At 37.0% G+C, this 17,435-nt stretch overlaps 1 protein-coding gene across 2 annotated transcripts in view; it reads right to left on the reverse strand.

Moving 5' to 3' along the window:
- Window positions 1-17,435, reverse strand: part of exoc4 (exocyst complex component 4) — a 157,207-nt gene that overhangs the window by 73,872 nt on the left and 65,900 nt on the right. For both annotated transcript variants that reach the window (XM_041254693.1, XM_041254692.1), the window contains exon 10: window positions 14,473-14,569. In XM_041254693.1, the coding sequence (XP_041110627.1) occupies window positions 14,473-14,569 (97 nt within the window). The remainder of the gene's footprint in view (window positions 1-14,472; window positions 14,570-17,435) is intronic.

Below are 17,435 nucleotides of genomic sequence, written 5' to 3' on the forward strand. Positions count from 1 at the left end.
AAGAAAGTGACTATATAAAACAAAGACATGTATTAAAAACAAATCTTAAAAAAGAGAATACAAAAAATAAATAATTAGAGACAGTGTTAAGAGAAGTGGATAAACTAAAAAGAGATGATCTACTAGATTATAAAAAGAGATAAAAAAGATCAAGAGTCCCATTAGTAATTAGTAACTCTAAACATTTGCCCAATACTTCTAAGATAGTTTGGAAACACTTGCAGATTCTACATAATTCCAAACAATTGAAAAAAGTATTTCTTAAGGCTCCAGTTGTAGCACTCAAAAGAGAAGCTAATTTTAGTTCACAGTAAACATAAATGAATAATTGACAGAATAGCTTCTACAAATAAGAACACCACATATCTACTAAAAACTAATACCTACTGTAAAAATAGCAATGTTGTTTATGGAATAGCCTGTGAAAAATGTGATGAAATAAAATATGTTGGAGAGACTGGAACAACTTTATATAAAATAATTCAGAACTACCTTTCAGTTGTTCTTTCTTTTTGATTCTGTGCTGGACTGTAACTGTTGTGCGTACAACTCAAATTAGGTGCTGTCTTCAGTGTACTTGTGTACCTCACGCACTTTTTGTTCATCTATACTTCTCGCTGAAACTACAGTTTGAATCAATTCCATCTCCCAATACTACTTGCAACCTCTGGTGACAGTGGAGACCTCGTGGGACAGTTCAGAATTTAACTTTCATAACAACTACAGCGCATGCAAGCGCTGTGCGTGTGCGCAGCACTCAAGGTTTACGGTTATCAGGCGAGTATTATAATAAATATGGAATCTGCAATGCGTGCTATGGAGTGCAGCTCATGCGAAATGTATATAGTTGTTGATCCATCACAATTTTTTAAAGTCTTTTATTGTCAGAAATGTTCTCTTATAAATACATTAACACAGAAAGTCGCTGAACTTGCAAATCAAATCGTAACACTCAGAGAGATATATACAAGTGAGCAGTTTACAGAAAACAGTGTTCATGAGATAAACAACTCCTGGTTAACTTCAGATATTGTAGATGAGCACTATAACTCATTGGTCTCAAATGCTCATGAGGAACCAAACTCATTATCAAACACTGCATAACCTATTATGGAAGGGTTACATAGAGAGGATGTTAACGTGAATAGTGACAGCTAGGAAAAGCCATAGAACACCTAAAAATGAACAACCAGAGGGTATTGTATTAGCCAACAAATATCAAGACTTAAGTATAGAAAAACCTGACAATACAGAAAGCAATGTGGATGTTTTATTGGTAGGTGACTCTATAATTCACTATGTTGATCATGATTTCACTCGTAAAGATCCATTGAACAGGTCTGTAACCTGCCTTCCAGAAGCAAAAATTCAGGACATTGATATTAGAAAAAAAAAAGGGGCCAGTAGTAATTATGCATGTAGGTACCAATGACATAAAAGAAAATCAGAAATAATGAAACAAATAATTAAATCTCTACATCGTAAAGATGGGCTTCATTTGAACAATACTGGGGCAAGTAGGCTCGCTGCACATTTTGAAAACTACCTAAAATATTTTTTAGATTAAGACCTAGGGAAGAGCAAGGTGCTAGTGAGAAACATTTTTCAGCAAAGACAATCCCAATTAATTCATCTCCAGAAAACCTAAAAAAGGTGTACCCCATTGAAGATGCGTCAGCTTCTCATATCACAGTATTACCTTTGAATAGACCCTGTGGAGTTTGTTATAATAACCTTATAAATATCTCAATTATTTGTGGCCAAATAAAACTACATCAGTCTAACAATCTTCGTTTGGCATTATTTAATCTTAGATCACTGACCAATAAACCACATTTATTTCACGATTTTATTGTAGATCAAAAGCTTAATATGTTGGCATTCATCGAAACCTAGCTTGGGATAGATGATAATGTCTCCTTGATTGAGGCTTCCCCTCCAGATTACTCCTTTATCCAGAAAGCTTGTACCAGTGGGAGAGGAGGTGGACTTGCTATTATTTATAATTCTGATCTTAATATTAAATAAGGAACTATGGACGATTATTCATCGTTTGAATTATCATTAATTTTAGTATCTGTGTACATTGGTACTGTATATTGTGCACCAAAGCCACATGCTTCATTTTTATCTGAATTTGGTGATTTTCTATCTTTCCTATCTTCCAACTATAACAGAATTCTTTTGTTGGGTACATTCATGTAGATATCATGTAGATAAAAACACATCTTTTTTTAAATTTACTTGACTCTTTAGACTATGTCCAGGTCCTATTCATAATCATGGACACACGTTAGATTCAGTCATTTCTCACGGTCTATGGACTTTATAATTACTGATCTTACCATTTCAGATCATTTTTGCTGGTATTTTTAAATAAGGTGACACACACTTTTACAACTCAGGAACTTAACCTTTCAACTATTTAAGTTTTCAGAGGCTCTTGGCTCTTTATTACCTTTGCACTCTGAAACAACGGATGAGGTTGTTCATAACACTATGTAACACAATTTTTGTTCCTGGGTAGTAAGTGTTATTTCCTAATTGCTTATGCCTCAAAAGTATAGAAAATGGCTATTATTCCCCACAAACTTTGCTTTTGCGACCAGGACAGTGATATTTTGAAATTTACCTATTTCCAATGAGAAAACGGGTGAATTTGTGTCTTTTTGTTCACATAAAGTCAGAAAAAAACAACATATGAATCCAAATTAACATGTATTTATACTAAAGTAATACAAAAATGACTACAAAAGATTTAGAAGTGAGTAGTTTTTCGAGATTTTCGATTATACTGTAAATCACTTTCACGAATCAGCCCCCAAATGTAGTCTCCCATCATGTTCTCGTTATACTGTCCTTGGTAACAGCGTTCAAAGTCCAGTATATCCTGGTGGAAGCGCTCGCCTTGCTCCTCCGAGTACGCTCCCATGTTACCCTTGAATTTATCAAGATGAGCATCAAGGATATGGACTTTGAGGGACATCCTACAGCCCATTGTGCCGTAGTTCTTCACCAGAGTCTCAACCAGCTCCACATAGTTTTCAGCCTTGTGACTGCCCAGGAAGCCCCAAACCACTGCGACAAAGCTGTTCCAAGCCACTTTCTCCTTACTAGTGAGCTTCTTGGGGAATTCACTGCACTCCAGGATCTTCTTTATCTGTGGTCCGACGAAGACACCGGCTTTGACCTTTGCCTCAGACAGCTTAGGGAAGAAGTCTTGAAAATTTCACAGATATCTTTGGTGATGAAAGACTTAACCCCAGTAGAACCTACCAGACCTGTCCCGGTTATTTTTGATTCCTTCTCTCCAATGACCTTAATAGGTTTAAATGATATATTCATGCATATTAAACCTACTACCATTCTTGATCGTATTCCAGCTAAAGTATTGAAATAACTATTTTGTTCTCTTAATACCTATATTCTTAATTTTATTAATGGTTCACTTTCTTCTTTAGCTGTCATAAAGCCAATGATCAAGAAACATAACCTGGATCCAACAATTTTACATAATTATAGGCCTTATTTCAAACCGACCTTCAAATCAACTGCATCCATTTGTAACACAAAACAAGATCTATGAAAAATTTCCATCTGGTTTTCACCATGCACAGTACTGAGACAGCTCTCGTTAGAGTATTAAATGATCTATTAATTGGCACTGACTCTGGTTACTTATCAGTTTTAATTTTATTAGATTTAAGTGCTGCTTTTGATACAGTGGATTATTCGATCTTAATCAAATCGCCTGCAAAACTGTGTGTGTTTATCTGGAGTTGTTATATCCTGGTTCAAGTCTCATCTTTCTGATAGGTCTCAATTTGTTTTAATTGGGAATGAAAAATCTGCATTATCTGAATTAGTCTGTGGTGTTCCACACAGCTCTATTTTAGATCCTTTATTATTTTCTATTTATATGCTCCCTCTGGGTGATATTATAAGCAAACATGGAGTGAATTTCCATTTTTATGCAGATGACACCCTGTACTTGTCTCTAAAACCTGGTGATACCTCTTTTGGGACCAACATAGTATCTTGTCTTACTAACATTAAGGGTTGGATGTCTCAAAATGTATTAATGTTGAATGCAGAAAAAACTGAGGTTTTGTTAGTGGGTTCATCAAACCAGCTAGATAAGCCTGAATCATTTGGCATGGATTTCAGCAGACTACCTTTTGAGCCTGTACTAGAAATGAGAAATTTAGGTGCGATCTTCTACCCTACTTTTATTTGAGAAACATATAAAAAAGATTACAAAATCGTCTTTTTATCATTTGAGAAATATTGCAAAACTTAGACTATAATCTCTACATCTGACTCTGAAAGACTAGTACATGCCTTTGTATCCTCCAGAATTGATTATTGTAATGTGTTATTTTCTGGCATCCTGAAATGTTTATTGTCTTGTTTGCAACTGGTTCAAAATGCTGCTGCTAGAATCATGACTAAAACCAGAAAAAGGGAACAGATCACCCCAGTCTATTTAAGAGAACTGCTTACCCCATAATTCCCCAATTGTTACCTTAGATCCCTGAATATGGGGTTGCTGGTAATCCCTAAAACAAAGTATGTTAAATGGGGAGGAAGGGCTTTTTGTTATAGAGCCCCCGAACTTAATGAGCTACCAACACACGTGAGGGAGGCTGAGACTTTATCTGTTTTTAAAACCAGACTAAAAACATATTTGTTTGAGCTGGCATTTTTATAATATGTATATGTATGTACATATCTGTTTTTATTTAGTTACTGGTGTTTACATTATATATTTCTTTAGCTTTTTTCATCTGGCATGTTTGTTTTGTTTTTACAGTGCTTTTTTTTAAAGTGCTTTGAGTTACACCTGTATGAAGGGCACCACACAAATAAACTTTGACTTGATTTAATTAGAATTAAACAAATGAATGAACCAATAGTACAGCACTTCACCAGTAAATGACATTACATAAAGTTTGTAGTATTAGAACAGCTAAAATTAGACAATGCAACATATAGAAGAATAAAATTAAGTAAATGGATAAATAGACTGAACGCGATTATGCCAGCGGGACTCAACAGAAAAAAATGAACTAAAAGAGAGTATGAGAGCAAGCAAGAAAGACACTAGCCAATGGGTCCTGAATTTTAATCCTCTAAAAATTCAGATATGCACGCTTCTGGACAGTCAAGCTAGTGCGTCAAACACCACCTTTAGCATTCCATTCCAATTCCAGTTCCACATTGTAAGTGGCACATGTCATTGCTGCTTGGGCCTTTTATCTTATACAGTAGCAGAAGCAGGTCCCTATGGAGAGGAGTTTTGGTTGCACAACATATTCCAGTAAGGCCAAGATGTCCTTCTTAACACTTGTCAAATTAAAATCTAATAAAGCAAATACACGTTGTTGTTCGGAATAGAGTCCTTCCCAGCAGCACAAACTAGGGGATAAAGTACTACCATGAACTACAAAGATCCTGAAGTGACACTGATACAGTGTCCTGATGCAAGTAAACTGTGGTTTTAAGTGGACTGCAGCTGAAGAGCATGGTAATGCAAATCAGCTTCATTTTCAACCAACGGGTCAGACTGATTGACGTTTTTGCTTAACAGATACATTAAAGATAAAAAGCGAGTGGAATTTAGCTATCTTAATAAATATATTAAAATGCAGAATAACTGAAGAACACATGACTAACATGACAGTTAGGCATGTTGGCAATTTTAAAATATTAGAATTACTAACTCTGCTTAATGAGTATGACCAGACTAGGAATGGATTATATGTGACACATCGCAATGGCAGTCCTACTACTCTATACTAGAAATATCATTTACATCATTCAGACTTTTCTGAAACTGAACGCAGGCACACACTGACATACAGATTTCTGGGAAAAACTAAAAACTGAAAGCTGCTAACGAGGTAACCACTGCTCGCTTTCAAACACAGTGTCACACTACAGGGACTCTATACAGCTGTAAGTACAGGCACACAACCCCAATTCTCAAACAATTTTCTGTCCTCAAATTGTTAAGAAAGGGTCTGTCAAATTGCTTCTGAAAGCAACTGGCTGAGTCTATGACCAGCCACAGAATAACAAGCTCAGCAATTATACCTGAGCAGATATCTGTGACTATGAATCAGGTCGCTACCTGAATTTATCACTACCAGCCTTTGAGCAAGTATGCTCACTTGTGATGAAGAAGCACCATCCTCTTGCTCTGGGAGGGCTATCAAGTGTCAAGGGTTGATTCTGCACAGGTCAGTGGAGATTCTCAGAAATGACAGCATCCAACAGAATACAGCCTTTGCACCCAGAGCCGGCATACTTTTGTACTGGGTGCTTAGCAAGACACTGATAGGGATTTAAAACTGTGACTGCTTAAGAGTGTGTCACACAGGCACTTCAAACCATTAGTAGTTCGCTGCCGTTATAAATGTAGCAAATAAAGTAAAAACTGTAACGCTTTGCACCTTTTAAAGTTTTCAGACCAGCTTCTAGCTTGGCTAGAGAAATCTTTAAAATAAAACAAACTGCACCGAAACACATCAAACAACAGGGCGCTCGTGCACCTCTGCAGGACAATATGTAGTAGTTCTGTGAAGAGTTGATACCCTCAGAACAGCCTCCAGCCGTGCTTCTATGAGTTACTGCGACCTTGGATGTCTGGGGCTAGCACCAAGTGTGCCTCTGTGTCTCCGGGGCTGCCTGGCAAGGAAAAGCCACTGCTTCGTTTTTCTTAATACTAAAGCTTGTTCCAAACAAAGTGACATATCTACCAGGCTCCGCCACTTCAATTCCAAAGTAAACAATCTAACACAAGGCTGTCTGACATGTAATACAAGTAAGACAGGCTCTACCTGTGTACTCACGGGTGCCACTGGAAGACAAATCCCCTTTACATCAAGCACGTTAGGAAAAGGACAGACAGAACTGTCAAAGATAGTACGATAAACGCTAATAGCATGTGACAGTGATGGCACCATTGTAGTGGATTGCCTTAGCTTTTTTTTTCTTTTCATAATGTCTTGGATAGAAAAGAAACTGCCGTACCAGGCTTATGTATTTTGTACTTGCATTTTTTTTTTAAATTGAGATAACAGTTCCAGAACACGGTTTGTTCAAGAGCATGAAAGATGAAAATAAATGCTATTATGTTAAAAAACAAATTGACTTAGATATGTGACAAGGCTGTGGATTACTGAGTTCTGACGTAAGCTGTAAATACAAGCCCTGATAAAGTGAATACTCTCTTTATGGCAGCTTGTGCAGTAAGGTTGTGTGGTGTTCTACTGTACATATTGGTAGACTTTTGACAAAATGAACTTCTCTGAAAATATGCAAACTAGTTACCTTACCCACGCATCATGCCTCCAACGTTACTTTTCCTTAAAACAAGAACTGAACCCTACACAGCACATGTTTTCTTTAAACAGTACAATACACAAAACATTCAGGCATTAATGGCAGTTATGAACTGTCTTGTTGGCCAAGGAATAAAACTGGGTAGACCGGTAGCTTTTAATTTAAATTTCATATAGGGATTTTATGAAAAATGTGTCTGCTATAAAATTTGAATGTAAAACTATTTTGGTGTAACTTAAGCAGCATTAATGACAACTGTCCCTGCAGTGTGTTTCTAATTAAGAGGACATTGAAATTGTTCTTCCAATACTAAACCTTCAGGCAAACTGTCATTACTAATATCTGAGCCTGGGAGGTGTGCCAGTGGAACCCATTGTTAACTCTTGGTTTGTATTCATTATTTCAATGTTGTCACAAGATTACTAGAAAGAGTATTATTAAAGTTTGGATAAAAACAAATTGAGAACATAAAGTTTTTACAAAAAACGGTTGCAAGATTATTTGTTTTATAAATGTATAGATTTATTTTTTTGCAAGGGTCAGTTTTTTTTGTTTGTTTTTTTTTCCAGTAAACTGTGCAGGATATATTAATTATATGGTAGAAAAATGGTTCAGCTGTGTTCCCATTTGGCACCAAACGCAATGCTGGGGCCACACTGTCGCCAAACATGTCTTTTGAGTCACCCCTGTGCAGCATCTGAGCAATAACTACCACTCGGTATTACTGCAAACACCATAAAAAGGTAAGGGGACATCATTAAAAAAATTGAAGCTACTCGTCCTTTTAAAATGTGAATAATATTTTAAATACCATGTGGGCCACTACACCTTTAAATGTCTCAACAAAATCGATAAGATAGCAATTAAAATATTTTAAAATAGTACAAAAGGCTTGAGAAATGTATTTTGAAATCATTATGAATTCCTACTGAAAATGATGAAGTACGTTACACACCATGTGTACCCTTTGCGAGTACATTTAGAAGACATTTCCAACGGAAAAGAAAACAAAGAAAAACAGTAGGCCTATATAAACCAAGCTCAGGGGCTGATGAGCATTCTGAAATGTCACAGCCAAGCATTGCAATTCAAATAACAATGAAACAACATTATATGTACAAATGACCTGAATCTAGCACATATTTAAAAGGTGACTGCACAAGCAAATGACATGCATTCTGTCTAAGGTTTGACACCTTAAAAGATAGCATCTGCTTATACACACTGGACCACATTGTCTCCAGTCTGCCACAGTATAGTTACAAGCACTAGAACAAAAACCCATGCCTATGTTTTTTGACAGTGAAGGGCTCGTATCCTGTAGGCGACACAGACCTGCCATAAAAGTGTGACATTCTCAAAGGTTTGCTGACAAAGCCCCATCGCATTCGCATGCTTTTCTGTCTGAAGCTAATCACAGGCAGATCCGCAATGCTCTGCAGTCGTTTCCTATTATGTCAGATTATTTGGTTTGTGGCAACAAATGCGCTTCATAAATGAAATCATTCTGAATGACTTGCAAAAAAATAAAACATACAGAATATTAACTCTGTGAAAAAAAAAATATATATACACAGGCCTGTAATCAAAAAAATTTAAAAAAAATTTAAAAAGTCATTAACAAGGACATGCATGTAAAGTATATGGCTTTTTTTTCTGTAATTCTGTCAGTAGCCTATTTTAAGAAACTTTAGACTTGAGATCATGGATGCCAAGCACATGCCATCTAACTTGTTTTGGCAAAAGCAGTAAAATATGAAGGAGCCTATATTTCTAGAAAGGAAAGGAAATATTGAATATATAGTACTTAATTGGAATGTTGCATGTTGCAGTTTGAATAAAAAATGACACAGATCTTCCATTAAGCTCTGAAATGTAAAATATGTTGAGGAACAGCATTTGGAACTCTAGATACAAAAATATTCAAGTCTTGAAAAGAGTTCAGTGAAGGTAGTTATGAGTCTGTTGCTGTTCAACAATGCTAACACATCTATTTCAAAACAGCTTGCTACATCTTTAAACAGATAAACACCAGCTTGCTTATTTAATATGACTTACTTGCCACTAACTATTAATACAGGACTACTGCTTGTGCCATTTCCTTGTCTGTCATTGGAAGAGAACTGTCTTTCCTAAAGGTCTTTAAAGTCTGTCATTCCTAATCAATCCAGCACCATCACTGCAACTAAAATGTAGAAAGAAGAAAACCTCAACTTTCCATTCACATTTACACTGACCTATAAAAAAAAAAAAATTAAAAAATCTCCTCAAGGAAAGTCAACCATCTTAAAAAATAACATTTAAAATATATATATTTTTAATGCACAGGCAACAGGTATCACTGACTGTGGGTCTTGAAGGAAAATGGAAAAAAGTCAACTTTCAAGCAAACTTTATATAAAGGCCATGTTGGGTGGCAATATCTAGTACCAAATAGTAGGCAATTGTCAGATGACCAGAGTGTCTTGAATTGAAAACTATATTGCAAACAAAAACCAAAAAACGTTGATGAATAAATACTTAAATAAATTTAAAAAAATAAAACCTTTTCTCTAAAATGCTAGTCCCTGTCAAAGGTAGACTTTCAAACACTCATTACTTATTATTAAATACTGTACCTTTACACCTTTATTCAATAGATTAAAACAAATCTTTAAATAGTCAAGATTATAAAAACACAAATATTTGTAAGAATGTAATTTCCCTGACATTACATGAATTTCAATCAAGAACATTAAAAAGGATGTCTCCTTGACAACAGCAGCAGTGTCAGTCGAGGTTTTAAAACAATCTCAGAATTCCATGATCTCTTTTCCATCTCCTCTCAATGAATGCTGCTTTATTTTTTTTTACTGTTGTTTGTGTAAATCTTAGAATTGTGTTCCTGCTTCAAAACATGTGTGCATGCTGTACACGTTCATTAAAACGTGTGTGTGTGTGTGTGTGTGTGTGTGTGTGTGCTGTAAGCTTTTATTCACGGCCTTAAAAAGAGTAGCCAGTCCAGTTTCAGGGACAGGAAGGAGGGAATTTGAAGTTGGAAACGTTTTCCTCACAAAATGCTTTTGAAACCACGTCTTAAACATAGATGGTGAGTTTAAACTGTCCTAGCACGGGTACATAAATCTTTTTTTTTTTTTTTTAACAAACTCCAAGTATGCACGTAACCATTTAAGAAGTGTGTGCTGAAGAGTTTTGTTGATCTGTGCCTCCTCATTGAGCGGCCAGAGCTACACACATGGGATCAAATTAACACCTTCTTTCCTTCACAGTGCCGATGTGCTTTTTGGTGTTTGTGCCATGTGAAACCATTTAATTGTAGATTGATTTTAATGAAGAATGACCAGCGTTTACAGAACTTAGATCCAAGAGGCTTTGACATCCGGTAGCCAAACAGTGTTCAAAATCTATCAGGATCACTGGCATTTTCACCAACGATTAAAACCATTGCTCTATGGGACCATTCTCCCCCCCCCCCCAGCTATGGCATCTGTTCCCAAACAGGATTGTAATAAATACACTCTACTTTAGCCTGCCCTCAGATCAGCTCAGCATATGCAAAAAATGATTACTGAGTTGAAGAGCCATGCGCCTTTCAAAATGCCAGCTAAGTCAGGGCCGAAAATTGGTTTGACTACCATTCAGATGTCAAATGTGGGCCCACCAGTCAAATAATTTTACCACTTACAGTACTGATTAAAAGTATTTGCCCCCTGTCTGGTTTTCTGCATTTTAGCACATTTTTTACAGTGAATTTGGTCAGACCTTGTTGTGGGTTATAGTAGTATATAGACGGTGTCAGAGAGTAAAAAAAACACCAAAGTTCAGTTCTTCTTTCATTTGTTTGGTGTGCAAGGTCATAAAATGTGCAATCTTCAGGTGTGAAAAAGTTATTGCCCTCCTAGTTAATTTAGTTAATAATAGTTAATTTAACTCAATTAAAGGGATAATTAGGGTCAGCTGTTCGAATACTTTGGTTAACAATCAGGCCTGATTTGGGCCAGTCCTGCAATATAAACTAACTTTGTCCCTTATCATCAGAGTAAGTTGTCAGCACACAGGTTCTACAGGCACATCATGCCACGATCAAAAGAAATTCCTGAAGACCTCTGGAAAAAAGGTGTTGATACCTATCAGTCTGGAAAGGGTTACAAAGCTAATTCTAAGGCTCTGGGGCTCCACCAAACCACAGTCAGAGCCATATTGTCCAAATGGAGAAAGTTTGGGACAGTACTGAGTCTTCCCAGGAGTGGCCGTCCTGCCAAAATCGTTCCAAGAGCAAGGCGTAAAATCGTCCAGGAAGTCACAAAGAACCCTAGAAAAACATCCAGGAATCTGCAGGCCTCTCTAGCCTCGGCTAAGGTCTGTGTTCATGACTCCATCATCAGAAAGACACTGGGCAAAAATGGGACTCATGGCAGAGTAGCAAGGCGGAAACCACTGCTCACTAAGAAGAGCATGAATGCTTGTCTCAAGTTTGCCAAAAAGCACATGGATGATCTTCAAGAGTTCTGGAACAATGTTCTATGGACAGATGAGTCAAAAGTGGAATGTTTTGGCCAACATGGGCCCTGTTACGTCTGGCAATAACCAAACACTGCACTCCACAGTAAGAACCGCATACCAACGGTCAAGCATAGTGGTGGGTATGCTTTGCTGCATCAGGACCTAGATGACCTGCCATCACTGAAGGAACCATGAATTCTGCTCTGTATCAGAGAATTCTAAAGGAAAATGTCAGGCCATCCGTCTGTGAGCTGGAGTTGGAGCTGAAGCTGAAGCGCAGCTGGGTCGTGCAGCAAGACAAGCAAGTCTACATCAGAATGGTTGAAGAACAAGAAATTTAAAGTTTTGGAATGGCCTAGTCAAAGTCCACACCTAAACCACATTGAGATGTAGTGGCAGGACCTGAAACGAACAGTTTATGCTCGAAAACCCACAAATGTCACTGAGTTTAAGCAGTTCTGCATGAAGGAGTGGGCCAAAATTCCTCTACGGCGCTGTGGGAGACTGATCAATAACTACAGGAAGTGTTTGGTTGCAGTTATTGCTGCTAAAGGTGGCGTAACCAGTTATTGAGTCGAAGGGGGTGATTAGTTTTTCACACGGGTCATTGGGTGTTGCATAACTTTCTTTAATAAATAAATGAAATACATATCAAAATTTTGTGTTATTTGTTCACTCAGGGTCCCTTTTATCTAATATTAGATTTTGGTTGAAGATCGGATAACATTCAGTGTCAAAAATAAGCAAAAATGCAGAAAATCAGACAGGGGGCAAACACTTTTTCACGGTACTGTACCTGAGCAGATTCAGTCTGTTAGCTAAATGACTGCCGATTAGCAACAAAGCACTCAAATATATTTAACAGCATTGTTCTGTGTAATATGATAACCAACGGTTACATTTTTCCAAACCAAAAAAACGAACTGAAGGCAACAATTGCATAAAATTCCAAACCAAATGATACCAACGAAAGATAAAACTAAACCAAAAAAATGATACAATGAAAAAGCATTGGCAGCCTCGGCACGAAGCCGGAGGCATTTTCGGGAGCTCATCACAAGCTTTAATCCATGCAGACAGCTCATATTAACATTCCTTAATCATTTTAATATGGTAACATACATCAGAAGTTATAACAAGCCTTTGCTCTCAGTAGGCATAACCACAGTGTTATACTTGCTTTGGATATTCACATGTCTAAGGCTGTTTTCTTTTCAGGTTTGTTGATGAAAGGTGCTGGTGCTAGTGCTACTGCTAGCAGGCATACACAAACATTCAGCCTAAACCTTTTGTTAAAAAGGTACATCCCAAGAAGTGAAAAGTTGACACTGGAAGTTTTTTAGTTTAAAAAAATAAGTAAATTACTCAGTGTAGGCCGAATAAAAAAATGTAATAATGATGCCAAACTTACTAAATGGAAAAACGATAAAAGAAAATAAAATGTTAATTGAAGTACTGAACCACTGTGAAACTGGACTAAGCTGCAAAACAAGTTAAACGGATGCTGTGGACAAATATCTGGAAGCTTTAAATGAGATACTTCTGTGGGCAGGTCAGTTTATTTTTATTAAGGGTGCTTCATTTATACTGTGCATGTATTGCAATGAGTTTTGTTTCATTAGTTTGTTGCTGCATTCTATCGACATTTTGGTTGAATTCAAGTGTAAAGGCTTACCATAGAATTATATGCATTATAATAATAATCTTTATTTTTATATAGCATCTTCCATAGTGAACCACCATCACAAAGAGCTTTACAAAACACGAGACTAGGGTGTGTGAACTATGCATCAGCATCACTTACAAGAACGTCTCACCCAAAAGACGACGCACAAGGAGGTTAAGTGACTTGCTCGGGGTCACACAAAGACTCATTTGAACCGGGTACCACCTGGGTTACAATGTCCGGGCAAAGAAATTGGTGACCTGGTGTGTCGGAGGATATATATAACCCGAAACGACTGATTTAGTTGACTAAATCAAGGGTGAGACAGGACTAGAATGTGTGTTTCTATATATATATATATATATATATATATATATATATATATATATATATATATATATATATATATATATATATATATATATATATATATATATATATATACACACACACACACACACACACACACACACACACACACACACACACACACATTACAGTATTTGACATCAATATAATACAACTGTTGTGCTTTCCTGCTGTTCTACTAAAACTGGATAAATAAGTTTAGTTTTTGGCTATACTGTATAAAGATTAAATCACTTCTAAAGTGTATAAAACTTTTCTATGTTAACAAACAGGTTTATGTGTTTTGAAGTCTCCCTAGATGCAGACATTCATTGTACGAATGCAGTGACAGATGCCCAGACACCCACACACCACCTCTAAGAACACCTTACAAAACATAAATTATTCAACATATTGCAGCATTCGCTGTTTGTGCAATGAGGAGAAGCAATCCCTGCCAGTTTCCCATCCCCCACCCCGGGAGCATCAGAGCCAATCTGACACTGCCTTCGGAGTCCCCAGCAAAGTTCGGCCTCTTTGCACACCGAAACACGAACTGGCGCCGTCCGAGCTGTGTGACTCATCACACACAAAATTTGTATACATACCTCAACAAAGGATGGAAAATGACAGTGATATTTCTGGCCCCAGGCTTGCAGATAAACTTGGTCTCTCCTCCTTCAATAAGGTTGTCATCAGCACCACCTAATTAAAAAAAAAAAAATGTTACATCTGCAATCCGAGTCATTTCTTATGGCTGCTGATGAGCAATGTAAATCCTATCAGACATAATTAAATTCATATTTCTTGATCAAATTATAAATACACTACTGCATGTAGAAGCAATCCAATCCTCCCTATGTGAAATCCACATCAGCTACAAAAGTACATCTCCCAGGGTTAGACGTTACCCACTTTAATGGAAAAAACACAGTACCCTGTAGAAACAACACTGACAAACTGAGGATCCCGTTTTGAAACAGCTCCATCGCGCTATTGAACAGCAAGTGCCTGTCTTCTGGTCCGGAGAGAACATATTTTGTACAAATAGACTTGTCTGTGGAATGATGATTTTGGATTTTTTTCTAGGCTGTCCTATTATAAAATACTATCAATAATTCAATAAAAAAATGTAATGCTTTTATAAATGGGGTAGTTAAACGGCTGAGAGATCAAGTCATCAGAAGAACAAAAGGGTTGTTAAAACCTGTTGAGGTACAAATCTTGGTAACTTAGTTCCAGGCAGGAGGGTCTGTTATAATTAAACAAATACCCAAACGCTGAGCTGAAATACCTGCTAAATAGCTGACCATTTGAACGAGCCAAAGGCTGTTTGAAACTAAACTCATGCACAGTGAAAGCCTGGTAGAGGGCATGTAACACCCCAAACAACCACCCTATTGGGCTAGTAGGCATTCTTGCTTTTCAAATTACTTGAACCTAAATCAGCAGGTAGGGGTGTTCCAGCAGGTCATCACGTATAAAAAGATTCCATTTATTCACCTCAGGGCTGCTGCTAAACCAGACCCAGCTGGGCTAAAGAAGATGAAACTTGCCAACGTGTGTGTGTGTGTGAACCAGGGCTGGATACCGAAGAATGAGCAAGCAAGGAGAAACCGTTGACAGCTGGGTGAGTAGTCGGAGTTCGTTTATGATTGAACAGAGAAGAGGAGTCGGGAGATTGTAGATCCCACCAACGTTTTTGTACACTGCGTTTTATGTACTGGTAGTGTCAGGTGAACTGTTCCTGGTTTAATTAAAATGTGTAACTCTTATCTTAATAAAAACCAATGCCTTTGCCCACAATTACGACAAGGCTCTGTACAAGTGATACTGTGTTATCAGTGTTTAATGACCCTAGTTGATTAACAAACCTGGCCTGCCCAATTTGTTACAAAGACTGAGCCACTCCTAGAGTCCCTGGAATTGAACCTGACACTAACTGTGTTAATAAGGAAATCCTTGCTCTGGAAATCACTCAGGCATAGACTAGAAAATCAAGTGTAAACCTTCGGTCTTCCTTATTACGTCAAGTCACCCTGAACTAATCAATATAATTGACAGAGAATGAATTCCAGACAGTCAATAAAGGTTTCCAAAATGGTAAAACTATGTACGCCTTGGTGCACCAATGAATATAAATATAGCTCCTGTGTTACTTCACGATTCAATAATTCACAAATGTGGTTTATTCATGCTTAGACCATGTTGTTATTAAATTGTACATTTACAATACTGCATAAGGGCCATTCACTAATGCGCAGTCCAATATTTCACAATATTTTATGTGCAAGACAGGTACCAAAATATCAAGGTTTCACTGTCTATGAAATTACTACAAGTTGTCCATTATTTGTATTAAAGAAAAAGGAAAATTCAAGTCTGGGTTAACTTCTTTGTCTCTCCTTATATATGGAAGGCTGGTTAAGGATTAAATGCTTGGTGTACATTGTGGGGAATCTTTATAAAAGACAAGGGCAAAATCATGAATAAAAATCAAATAGATAACATAACATGATAACATAAGTTACTAAACTTTTATTATAGAACTGTTTTCATCAAAATGTTGGTGTTCTTAACCTTTATGGGAATCGTAATTTTTTTGTGCAAATAGGGAGTTTACAAATGACACAAAACAGAATACCAGTAGACTATTCGCTACATAATACAAAAAAAAATACAAAAAGTGAAGACAGACACATCCAGAACTGATCTATGACTTAAATAGCTACCTCTTTGAAAGTAATGTCAAGTTTTATGCTAAACATCAACGCATTGTTTAAAAAAAAAAAAAAACTTCTCCACATTTGGGCATTCACTTTTCTGAAAACTGATTCCTGTTGCTAAGTGGGAACAAAACCCACGTCCAATTTTCTAATCTTTTCCAGCCATCCTTCGCTGCCAATTCAATTAAGACTCAATTATGCCTCAAAAACAATACAGTAGGTGCACTGGTTGTGCTCTAATGAGACATTCTAACTCCCCTGCACTAATTCTGTTAGCTCTCTCCGTGCCTTAAACTTCAAGACAAAGCAGCCTTCCTCTTGAGAACAAGCCTGGCATTTCAGAGAAACAGTCGCTGCGGTGCAATGAAATTCAAATGCTGATAACAGGCATGGTAACTGAAACCCCAACGGATATTAGCCCAATCAGGAAAACAGCCAGGGCTTTAATCACCATGCCTCCCACATGAGCAGGGACTTGGAAACCTTGTTATTCCACAAGATGACCCTAACATTGTTGTTAATCAACATCCAAAGCAATGCACAGGTTTTTTTAATTTAAAAAGAAAGAAAACATTGGTATGTTACACAGCAATCACTACAGTATTAGAACTGGAAATATTACACTGGTCCCCATGTTCTTCTGTTGAAGCCTTTTGTTTATATTTTTTACATCAATTGGGGATACTGTACACAGATTCAGAGACCATGCTAAATATATTAAACGTTCCAGCTGATTCGTGGTTCCCAATCACTTAATGTGTTTTAGTTCAAGCTAACAACAATGGTTTAGCTGCAATCAGACCATGAGACCCAGAGTTAAGCTACCTTAATGCAAATGTTTATTT

The sequence above is a fragment of the Polyodon spathula genome, chromosome 7, assembly GCF_017654505.1.
Source record: "Polyodon spathula isolate WHYD16114869_AA chromosome 7, ASM1765450v1, whole genome shotgun sequence".
NCBI classification, from domain to species: Eukaryota; Metazoa; Chordata; class Actinopteri; order Acipenseriformes; family Polyodontidae; genus Polyodon; species Polyodon spathula.